General features: G+C 39.0%; 1 protein-coding gene across 1 annotated transcript in view; it reads right to left on the bottom strand.

Annotated features, from left to right (window-relative positions):
* Positions 1-12,428, bottom strand: part of myom3 (myomesin 3) — a 362,966-nt gene that overhangs the window by 167,809 nt on the left and 182,729 nt on the right. The window contains exon 11 of the mRNA XM_034174111.1: positions 287-428. Coding sequence (XP_034030002.1) covers positions 287-428 — 142 coding nt within the window. The remainder of the gene's footprint in view (positions 1-286; positions 429-12,428) is intronic.

Genomic DNA, 12,428 nt, shown 5'->3' on the forward strand with positions numbered 1-12,428 from the left:
GCCCCAATCCGATTTCCTCTCTCGCATCCCAAAGAACAAGATGAGGTTCTTTACTACAGGTCATTTGTTGGAACAGATAAAATCATCATAGAATCCAAAATAGGCTCCCCCCACCTGTTTTCTTTTTTAAGAGATTACATTATGATTTCAGCTGTGACAGATGTTATCTTTGTGATGTGTTTCCCTTGACACATAAAACCAATTACAGTCCAAAAAAAGTGGTTCACACCACACCCATAAAAAAGAAGAGGATAAATCGAGGACTGTTGCACATTTATAACCTCACCTTTCCACATAATAACCACAGACAGGTGACATTCCATCAGCGCTGGGTGGCTCCCAGGTAAGGAAGACATAGTTCTTGTTGATATCTGATACCTTAACTGACAGAGGAGAAGCCGGGCCACCCAGGACTGCAGCTGACGCATCTGAGAAATAGGCAGACAGTAGAATATACAGGGACTTAATTACCTGCCCATAAACAACAAGGGTCCTCAGAGACTCTTTAGCCAGAGCTGGGCAATCTAGGGTTCTCATTTATCAATGTTGTGTGCAAACAAATGTGTGTGTACACTGTGCATATGTAAGCAAAATGTGGGATTCAACAGTTTGTACTTACTGTACTTGAAAGTGCACTTAGTGGTAGAAAAGAACTGTTGCTGAAACACCATCCACTATATGGAGGACAGTTTGACACACTGGTTGGAATCATAAAGTATGAAGAGGAAATATAATACTAGAGGGATAATAGTGTGCCCACAGGTTCCATTTGTAGATGCATATGTTACTAACAGTTGTTTCAGGGTGCGATCAAATTCAGGTTCTCATAGTTTTGTTTTTTCTTCTTTGATTTCTCTCACTTGCCATACAAATATTAACATTTCAGGCATCCTCAAAAAGGGAATGTTTGGAAGCATAAATGGTCATTTTATGGCAGTTCTATATGTAAATGAAGGGTCTTGTACCCCAGCACTGTAAGTGTATAACGTGTGTGATTTATAAAAGGTAGAATGCCCAGACAACATGTGCTAATGTTTAGTGAACACACTAATGTTTGATATTTTTTATTTTTTGAGACAACATTCTAAATTTTGCTCACACAAAGCTTTTCCATGACACTTTGGTAAATGATGGCCTACTTTGTTGGTAGAATGGCCGAAGCAGTGGGTCACCCCTTCGAGTCTGGTCTGCTTGATTGATTGATTGAATATCATCAGAGGGAGTTTTTCCTTACCACTGTCACCTGTGTGCTTGCTCTAGGGGTTGGTAAGGTCAGAATTTACTTGTGTGAAGTGCCTTGAGGCAGCTTTGTTGTAATTTGGTGCTATATAAACTAAATAAATTGAATTAAATTTAATTGAATTTCCCGATAGGATTCAATTTTCAGCATGTTAGCCAAAGTTCTCCAAATGCATCAGCTTTATCAATATCTCCCTTGTTTGTACATGACAAGTGTGTCAAATAGGATATGTATGTGTGATAGCTAGGTTTAATTCAGAAGTGTTTTTTATTTTTTTGAAAAATCACCAAAATATCAAAATGATATGGCTTAATAAAATTATTTAATTGAGGAACATGTACTCAGTTATGTTTCATCAATACTATATTAAATCCTGATCTTCATCCACATCTTACCACTTCAGTTGTACATTTTGATGATGTGAACAAATCTGTGCATACAGGGAAGACCAAACTGTACAAGAAATAAAGCTGGGCTTTTGTGGGCTCAAAGCTTCACTGTGCTTTGCATGAACTGGTTATAAAGCTGACTGAATGCAAAACTAACTGAATGTAAAGCTAACCAATTATAATGCCAGCTGCACATTCAAGACTATCTGAGATGGGTACATTGAAGTAGTATCAGTTTTTTTTTTTTTTACATTATGTTTTGACATCCCTGCAACCTGAACACAGATTTGTGGTTGAAGATGTATGTATGTTTTGACATCAATCAGTGTTGCTCCCAAATCAATCTCCCAATGTTATATCAGTGTCAGAATATGACATTAATACAATGTGAAAATGTGGTTAGTTTCCTCACATGCATTTTAACCTATTGTTAATTTCTGTCAGAAACTCATAGGATGTGTATTTATTTATTTATTTTATTTACACAAAAAGTTGAATATTATATTGAATATCTACAGTGAATATCTATGTCGATCCAGTGTTAGGATTTCTATGTTGATCCAATTTTCAAATCCAACATCAAAGTTAAAAAGGATGAATGCTCGAGCAATGCTAGAATGGACTAAGCAGTGGGCCAACCCTCTGAGTCTAGTCTGCTTGAGGTTTCTTCCTCATTATCATAAGAGGGAGTTTTTCCTTACCACTGTCACATGTATGCGTGCTCAGGAGGGTTGGTGAGGATAGGCCTTACTTATGTAAACCGCCTTGAGGCAGCATTGTTGTGATTTGGTGCTATATAAATACAACCCCAATTCCAATGAAGTTGGGACGTTGTGTAAAATGTAAATAAAAACAGAATATGATGATTAGCAAATCCTCTTCAACCTATATTCAATTGAATACACAACAAAGACAAGATATTTAATGTTCAAACTGATAAACTTTGTTTTTGTGCAAATATTTGCTCATTTTGAAATGGATGCTGGCAACAAAAAAGCTGGGACAGTGGTATGTTTACCACAGTGTTACATCACCTTTCCTTCTAACAACACACAATAAGCATTTGGAAACTGAGAACACTAATTGTTGAAGCTTTGTAGGTGGAATTCTTTCCCATTCTTGATTGATTTACAACTTCAGTTGTTCAACAGTCTGGGGTCTCCATTGTCGTATTTTGCGCTTCATAATGTGCCACACATTTTCAATGGGCGACAGGTCTGGACTGCAGGCAGGCCAGTCTAGTACCTGCACTCTTTTACTATGAAGCCACGCTGTTGTAACATGTGCAGAATGTAGCTTGGCATTGTCTTGCTGAAATAAGCAGGGACGTCCCTGAAAAAGACGTTACTTGGATGGCAGCATGTGTTGCTCCAAAACCTGGATGTACCTTTCAGCATTGATGGTGCATCACAGATGTGTAAGCTGCCCATGTCATGGGCACTAACACACCCCATACCATCACAGATGCTGGCTTTTGAACTTTGTGCTGGTAACAATCTGGATGGTCTTTTTCCTCTTTTGTCTGGAGGACACAATGTCCATGATTTCCAAAAACAATTTGAAACGTGGACTCATCAGACCACAGCACACTTTTCCACTTTGCGTCTGTCCATTTCAAATGGGCTGGGGCCCAGAGAAGGCAGCAGCGTTTCTGGATGTTGTTGATCTATGGCTTTTGGTTTGCATGGTAGAGTTTTAACTTGCACTTGTAGATGTAGTGACAAACTGTGTTAACTGACAATGGTTTTCTGAAGTGTTCCTGAGCCCACGCGGTAAGATCCTTTACACAATGATGTTGGTTTTTAATGCAGTGCCGCCTGAGGGATCGAAGGTCACAGGCATTCAATGTTGGTTTTCAGCCTTGCCACTTATGTGTAGAAAGTTCTCCAGATTTTCTGAATATTCTGATTATATTATGGACTTTAGATAATGGAATCCCTAAATTCCTTGCAATTGAATGTTGAGAAACATTGTTCTTAAACTGTTGGACTATTTTTTTATGCATTTGTTTACAAAGTGGTGATCCTCACCCCATCTTTGCTTGTAAGTGGCTGAGCCTTTGGGGGATGCTCGTTTTATACCCAATCAAGACAACCACAATTCGTGTCCTCAGTTCCCAAATGCTTATTGAGTGTTGTTAGAAGGAAAATTTATGTAACACAGTGGTAAACATACCAATGTCCCAGCTTTTTTGAAACGTGTTGCAGGCATCCATTTCAAAATGAGCAAATATTTGCACAAAAACAATAAAGTTTATCAGTTTGAACATTAATTATCTTGCCTTTGTGGTGTACTCAGTTGAACATAGGTTGAAAAGGATTTGCAAATCATTGTATTCTTTTTTATTTACATTTCACACAACGTCCCAAATTCATTGGAATTGGGGTTGTAAAATAAATTTAACTGAATGTTACTTTGTCCATTATGATAAAGCTAACAGAAAAGTAAACTGAATGTAAAACTATCTTAACACCTGTATAAAGTTAACCAATATAAAGTGAACAGACATGCTAATTTAATGTATACTGAATATAAAGCTAATTCACCACAAGATATGTGAAAGTAAGGCCAATTGAACACAAAGTCAAAAACAATACTAGAAGCACTCAGAGAGTGCAAACCTCCGCCAAGGCCATGGGGTCACTGACGCCATAACATCTACACGCCGTGGAATCATCGAACCTAAAAAAGTCTAACAATGATGTTTGCTCAGTAGTAAAAAAAAGTTTCATCTGCTGTGACTGGATAGCATGTATCCTTAGCGCTTGGCATCACAGTTTATTGCAACTTGCACCTTTCCCAGAAGCTACTGTCATCTGAGCACTGATATTGATATTGCATGCACTTATAGACAAAAACAAATAAGAGACAAAATTCAATTTATTATTCAACTAAACTGCAAATATATGAATTTTTTAACATTTATGAAATACTTCTCTAAACAAGGCCATAGGGTCACTGACCCTAAAGAGATTCCCTCCTTGGCACAGTGATCTATTCAACAATTCAGTGTTACAACCAAAACTATGATACATACACTTTTCTTTCCTTTATATTTGACATCCTTGACCATGAAAACATACCACTAGAACTTGGAATCACTTTTATGTCTTTATTAGTTCAAAAGTTATTGTATAAAAACGATTTTTTGGTAATGGCGGTTTTCTTCTGGATCTAGCTCCATAACATTTGAAGCTTCATCAAATCTGATGACACCTTACTGAATCAGTACAGATTCAGCTACAATTTGGTGTTAGTTGTGCATCTCTAGCTTAATTTGTCACCTCACACTGACACATTTTCTATTTTCCCTATATTTTTGCATATTCTGGATCACCAGATCCGGAATCCGGATCCCATCATCACCAAACTTTGTTGTTTGATAGAACATATGACTATGTTACACCCTAATTTTTTCAAGCCTTTCTGCCTTGTTTTTGTGGAGTTAGACACTAGAATTTCAAAATTCCCCCTATCCTGCAATGGTGAAGAGTCCTTTAAAAAAATTCCTGGATCCGGATCGTGATCCGGATCACCACTAAAATTTAATCAATTGTTCCTCTTGTCATTTCCAACCACTCCACAAAATTTCATCAAAATCCGTTCAAAACATTTTCAGTTATCTTGCTGACAGTCAGACAAACAAACAAACGTGACCGAGAAAACATAACCTCCTTGGTGGAGGTAATAAACCAAAATTAGGTTGTAAATAGTAATGAATTTGCAAACTAACTGGTTAAGAAAACATAGTGAAGCAAAGGTGGAAAAATCCACATTTACGCACTAAAAAATGAACCACTGAGAACGAGAAAAAGTGGTGAAACTATTTGCATTTTTAAAGTTATTGCAACTTATATAAAGTCATTTCAACTTAACTAGAGAAATCTTGTGGCATTAACTCCATTGAAAGTTGAAATAACTAATGGCCCGGTCACATGGCATACGACAATTTCTGAACGAAGGGGAAAACGTAAAGAAGTCACAACTCTTTGAGAAAAGGTGGACGAATGAGCATTTGACTTTTTCCATCACCGAATAGCCTGTGAATCAAGAGTGCAAAAGGAACGAAAGAGGAACAAAAGCTAACATCGATCTCGATGGTTTCAATGAAATGCGCCTGGACCCACTGCTGGAGCAGTGTGTGTCTGCATCCTGCTCTGCGTTCCAGGACTCAGTGCTGGGACGGACCTCTGTAGCGCCTGAGTCCTGGAGAAACTGCAAAGAGAAACACGCAATCCGACCCACTGTGGAGATCTGTGTGCACGTCGGTGGAGCCACCTGCTCTGGTTGCTCGTCCAGTACAAAAGAGGGATCATCTCCTTCATCATCAGAATCCTCACTGTCTGGTTCAGACTGACAACATGCGGTGTGGTCCTTCTTGCTCCAATTAAAAAAAAAAACACCACCACACTAACCACACACGCTAAATACTCCACCAAAATAATACACGCTCCAAACACACCAAATATTTCTCACATACCAAAACTCTAATCACTGTCTGTACACCCGAAATGCATGCATACTCAGCCAACCATGTGCGATCACACTGGGTTTTGGGTTTTCATATGTCACACCTTTGTGGATCAAAGCTGTTCAGACATGAATGTCTGCTTCTGCTGGAAAGTTTTCCACACTTGATGCTCAAAGTCACGCTTCTGTAAACTGCCACCTGTTTTGCACTAACCGAGGTGCAGTTTGCTCTGAGAGATCACCGCAGATTACACAAAATATTATTACATCATGTCGGCCCCTATCTCCACGGCAACAAGGCTGATCACGCTCCTGCAAAGCCCCCGCTGTGAACAAATACACAGTGATCAAGAATCACCAGGCCGTAAAATAACTTTAACAAAAATCTATGCAAATTGTTGCATCAGTTTTCATTGTTGAGACAGCAGTTCCCTTTTTATAGTGTAGAATCAGTAACAACAAAAATAAATGAATAAATAAATAAATAAGGCCCTGTGATAGACTGGCATCTTGTCCAGGGTGTACCCATGGCTTTTGACTGATGGGATAGGCTCCAGCAACCCCATGACCCCAATTGGAGTAAGCGGTATAGAAAATGGATGGATGTATAAATAAGTAATTGTACAGTGAGTGCTTTTTGACAGGTTCCTCAAAGGGCTGGCCATGTTTTCAGTCGGACCACTTTTCAGAAGTAAGCAATAGGACAATAGAGGTTTAGTTTTTTCTTTATTATCCTGACCGTCCTGCTTTTCTATTGACTGAGCCTTCTGGGGGGGAGGGGTGTCATTGCACAATGTGCCATGTTTCATACAGATTGCCTGAAAATGTTCTGATCAATCCTGCAACAAACAGCTGCAACTGCAGATATGCTCTATCGGGTAATCGCAAAGATGGCCATTATTACTTCTGCCAACTGACAGGGGAGGGGAATGAAAAAATTAGACTCACCTACCAATCAGATATCACAAGGCAAGAATGTTCCAGAACAAGATAAAAGAAATCCTATCTTGCAACATTAAAAACCTTGTTGAAGAAAAATCATGTTATTACTTAAGCTAGATGGAGGTAAATCATACAGCTACAGAAAAACTGTCAGGATTGTGGGTTTTGTTAAATATTTTCATTGGTTTGGTTATGTATTGTTTTGATTTTGTCACTGTGGACTTTTTGGTTACTTTTTGCTTGGTGTCACCACTTGCTCTTGTCTGTCACTTTAGTCTTTGGTGGTGGGTGGTTCTTCCCCTGTTTTCCACGCCCTGCTCTGGAGCTTTCCTGCACATCTGTTTTCAATCAACTACTCATCACACCCTGTATTTAAACTAGGGATGGGATCTCGAATCGGTATCGTGTTCCGATACTGACACATTTCACGTATTGGAAAATACCGATCCAACCCGCGACATTTTCTGATACCGGAGATGAGCCACTGTGAATCCTCTCAACTGCTGTTGTTTGCTCTCTGCTTCTTTACTGCCAAGCGGGGGTGGGGGGGTGAGGTTTTCTGAAGCTGGGCTGTTTGAGAAAGCTCACTTCCGCAGTGTTCTAACTGCGGTTAGCGGCAAATTTCTGCTCAGCTCTCAGGTTCAAATGGTCTGTTTGTCAAGCACAGATTTTCTAAAAGAATTACAGGATTGTTGCTGAAAATGTGTGCTAAAAAGTTAGCCACTTCACTGTCCCGAGGCTGTAAAATGCCAGCTCAGTGTGCACCTGAGGAGGAGAAGCCGAACAGAGATTCTGTCCACTGAAAGTGAAAAAGTCTCCATTAAAATTTTGCACAAGCGTCTATGATGATATTTATTTTACATTTGAAAGGCTTCATGTTTCCAAAATGTCTGAAGTTTGCGCAGCACGAAAACCACTGTTTTCGAGAGGAAGAAAAAGAGAGAGACGGACGGAGGGAGAAAGTGATCGAGAGAGAGTGAGTGAAAGAGAGAAAGTGAGCTCGAGAGAGAAAGAGATTGCGCAAATGAGAGACAGACAGACAGATAGAGAGGGTGAAGACAGAGAGAGAGAGACTGGCAGGGAGAGAGAGTATTGCCTTTTTCTCTTTAAGTCTATAAAAAAAAGGGCTATAAAAGTCTATAAAAATAAAAGTCCTTTATTCTTTCACCAAAACATCAAATCTAGGCTTTCATCTTAGATACACCTTCTAGTAAATTGTAGCTCAACTTTCAGGTCTCCTTTTAAAGAAAATCCTCATGTAAAATTAACAATAATGATAATAATAATAATATCAAAGCAAATAGAGCTCTGGTATCAGACAGACTGGAAAAGTATTGGTATCGGCAGATATCCACATTCAGGTATCGGGATTGATTGGAAGTGAAAAATTGTGGATCAGTGCATCCCTAATTTAAACCTCCTGTTTCCCTCACTTCACTGCCAGATCATTGCGATTTATGCTTTCGCACCCAGCCCTGTTCTTTGCTCTGTTCTTGACCTGTTTTTGCCTTGTTGTGTTTCATGACTTCCTGCTTGTTTTTTGGGCCATGCCTTAGCCTAATGTTTTTGATACTGTTGCTGGTTTTGGACTGCTTTGCCGTGTACTGTTTTTGGTTGTTAACCCAGTAAAACCTTTTGATGGAATCCCTTCTGTGTCTGAGCTCAGCATTTGTGTCAGGCCTTTCCTCATCTCCAGAACTGATAGAAACAAGTATTTCTCTGCATCCAACTCAGTTTCTTCATATTATCAAAAAAGTGTGAGACAGAAGGAAAGGAGAAGGAATGAAGAAATTATGCAAAGCAGATTGCTAAGGTTATCATGTGATATGTTCCCAAATATTTTCCAGAGTCTCGGACTGGATGTTTTTGCTAACAAAAGACCCCAGTCATCATCAATGGCTCCCTCATTCCTGTTTTAATTTTTCATTCTTACCTGACCATCTCACACTGTACCTCACATTTGTAAAGCGACTATGAAGGCAAGATGAAGTCAAAAATCAGCACACAGTGAACTTAGCTGTCTTGCTAATTAGCACCTCCAGCTCCAGTTACGCGTCAGCTCCTTAATACCAGACAGAAACCTAAGGCCGCTTTTAATGGGATGCTTAGCAGAAAGATTTACTTTCCATTAAAGGGCTTGCACTGCATATATGAGTTCTTTTTTAACCACCCACATCCAACGAGATTTAAAGCTTTCTCCTGCACGTGCCTGTGTGATCTACTTTGTTACCAACTTAAATGCAGTACTGATCACTACTGGCAGCTATTGCTTTGAAATATATAATTCAGAACAGCTTCAGAAATACCTGCAAATGATCCAGTTTTCTATAATCAGACTATAGGATTTGTGCACAAAGAAAAAAAAACTATATAATGGTGAAATAATACAAATGCAAAATATTATCTAAACATAATTAGAACTACCCTTTGCTCATATTTGGTGACAGAACTTTTGACAACAAACATTGCTTGTAGCCATGCTAAACTTCCAGATGGAAGCCACTCCTTAGTAAAAAGCACATGGCAGTCCACCTGGAGTTTGCCCTCCCTGACTAAGTCCTTCTCCCCCGATTGCTCAGTTTAGACAGGCGGGCAGTTCCAGGAAGAGTCCTGGTGGATCCAAACTTCTTCTATTTATGGATGATGGAGGCCACTGTGCTCAATGGGACCTTTCAATCAGCAGAAATGTTTCTGTACTCAGATTTGTGCCTCAAGCCAATCCTCCAACACAGGAGGTCTACAGACAATTCCTTTGACTTCATGCTTATTTGTGCTCTGAAAAGCACTGTCAACTGTGGGTCCTTATATATAGACAGGTGTGTGTCTTTCCAAATCATGTCCAATCAACTGCATTTATCTCAGGTGGACTTCAGTTAATCTGCATAAACATCTCAATGATGATCAGTGGAAACAGGAGGCACCTGACCTCAATTTTGAGCTTCATGGCAAAGGCTGTGAATACTTAGATGTGATTTCTTAGTTTATTTTTAATAAATTTGCAAATATTTCAAAAAAACATTTTTCACATTCTCATTATGGAGTATTGCATGTCACTTTTTGAGGAAAAAATGAATTTTATCCAGTTTGAAAAAAGGCTGTAACATAACAAAATGTGGAAAAAGTGAAGTGCAATGAATGCTTTTGGAATGTACTGTACATTGTTTAATGTATTTTTTTTTTAATCTGGCAACCACAACTGCTGTTTTTTTTTTAACTTAAAAAAAGGTCTTTAATTTCTTTCTTTTTAAAGTGCAACTGAAAATGGGTAACAGCCTTTGGATGGAGAAGTACCCTGAATTGCACTGTAGTCCCGACAAAGTAATGCTGCAGACTCTCATTTGCTTGACTCTTTAGGCTATGGGGATAAGCACTGGCACCGGTGGGGCTCAGGGCCTATATGGGACTTGTTCCTCTCTGCAATGAGCAGGGCATGCATAGGATTAATGGAGTCAGTGACTGACTCTGCACATCCTAGTCTTATGTTTTTTTTCATGATACCATCACAAAATGCATCACGTTTTCATGATGTGGTCAAATTTCAGTTACTATATTTAGCTCTAATTCTAACTGTAACCATAACCCCAACATCCCTCTAAGTCATCCCAAATTTTGTGAAACCATCACAAAATAATTTTGTGATAGTGTCATGAAAATGTGACACATTTCATGATGGTGTCACAAAGAAATATGTTAAATCACTTTTTGTGACACCATCATGAGCTTGGTGTGGGATTGGGTTGAAGCTGCAAAGCAGTACCATGAAAACTGCTACATATTTAGCTGCAAAATGTTTGATCCTTATAGATGCATGTAAGGCCCAGTGACCATGTGGAAACTATTAAAATACAAAGTCAAATTTTATTTATTTTAAATTATTTAATTTATTGTATTTATATAGTGCCAAATCACAACAATGCTGCCTCAAGGCATTTCACATGAGTAAGGTCTCATGTTACCAACCTACCTTAGCAAGCACACAGGCAACAGGTAAGGATAAACTCCCTCTGGTGATAAAGAGGAAGAAACCTCAAGCAGACTAGTCTCAAATGGGTGAATCACTGCTTAGGCCATTCTAACAGTTAAAAGATTTTTCAAATTTTTAAAGAATTTCTTTACAAACAGAAGAAACAGATAAAAAAAAAACAAACAAAAAAAAAAACAGAAGAGCAACAAAAACGTATAGGACTTATAGCACATGATGTACATTATTTAACGTCCCAGTTGGCAACACAACATCAAAGTATTCATGATTGTAATTCTGTCCAAGCACATGCTGTAATAATTTGTGGTCGCTGATGTATTTTATTGCTAATTATCCCTCTCATTCGATGAGTTAGTAGGAGTATTTCTGGAAAAAGTCTTACTCTGCATTTCTCAGCATGTGACTAACATTTTAGGAAAAGGGGAAATATCCCGAAGGCCGACAGACAGGGTGAAACAAATGCTACTATATCCAGTAACAAAGCTTCTGAGCTTTCATTCGAAAGCAATGTGTCAGATTTACATAGAATGTACAGAAAGGAGACAACACACTTCACCCTGAAACTCTTGATTTTTTAGAGCCTGTCGGATTTTGCATCCTAACGTGGTGACACTCCTGTCTCTCTTGCAAGAAGTTATTTTACTGCTACCCTGTATGTGCACGTGGAATGTCTCCACAACACTGTTTTTACAGGCTGCCTGAACATACAGATGTATGTCTTACATTGGAAAAAGTCAGAATACATTTTTTTTCAGAAGATAATGGACGTTTTATCTAAAGAGAACTTTGAGGAGCTGACGGCGGAGCTGCCATGAGACATTGTTTTCTGGCTGGCAATCACCCATGATCCGTGCGTGAGGTCTTGTATTGGTGGAGTGGACCTGGACAATGTTCTCTGGCTGGCAATCGTGCATGATCCTGGCATGTGCGCTTCTCTGATAGAGTGGACGTGGGCATTGTTCTCCGGCTGGTGATCACACGTGATCTGTGTGTGAGGACTTCTTTGACGGAGTAGACATGGACATTATGAGTGGTGGGCACAGCTAACCAAAACGTTAGCTTTGATAACAGATAATCAGTTAATTGAAAGTTATCTTTTATAAAGCTAAACTGATAAACCTCCCAAAAATGTATCGGAAGCTACAGCTAACTGATAACTTTCAGTATTTTCTCCAGTACACTTGCAACTACTAACAAGCTGACTTTGAGTTTTAACACCACGATCACATCTGGTAGCATTAAAGGTGACCACAGACCCAAACAATGAGTCAGTACTTCTGTCTTTGTGTGCTCTGCTCATTCCTGTTTACTAGATAGCTTGCAGTAGTGAAGCTCAACTCTCTACCCATTGGCAGTGTCGCCATGAAGCAGAGGTCTTGGAAAATAAAGCAGTGCTGACTTATGG

Source organism: Thalassophryne amazonica, chromosome 7 (assembly GCF_902500255.1).
Source record: "Thalassophryne amazonica chromosome 7, fThaAma1.1, whole genome shotgun sequence".
In the NCBI taxonomy this organism is placed as follows: Eukaryota; Metazoa; Chordata; class Actinopteri; order Batrachoidiformes; family Batrachoididae; genus Thalassophryne; species Thalassophryne amazonica.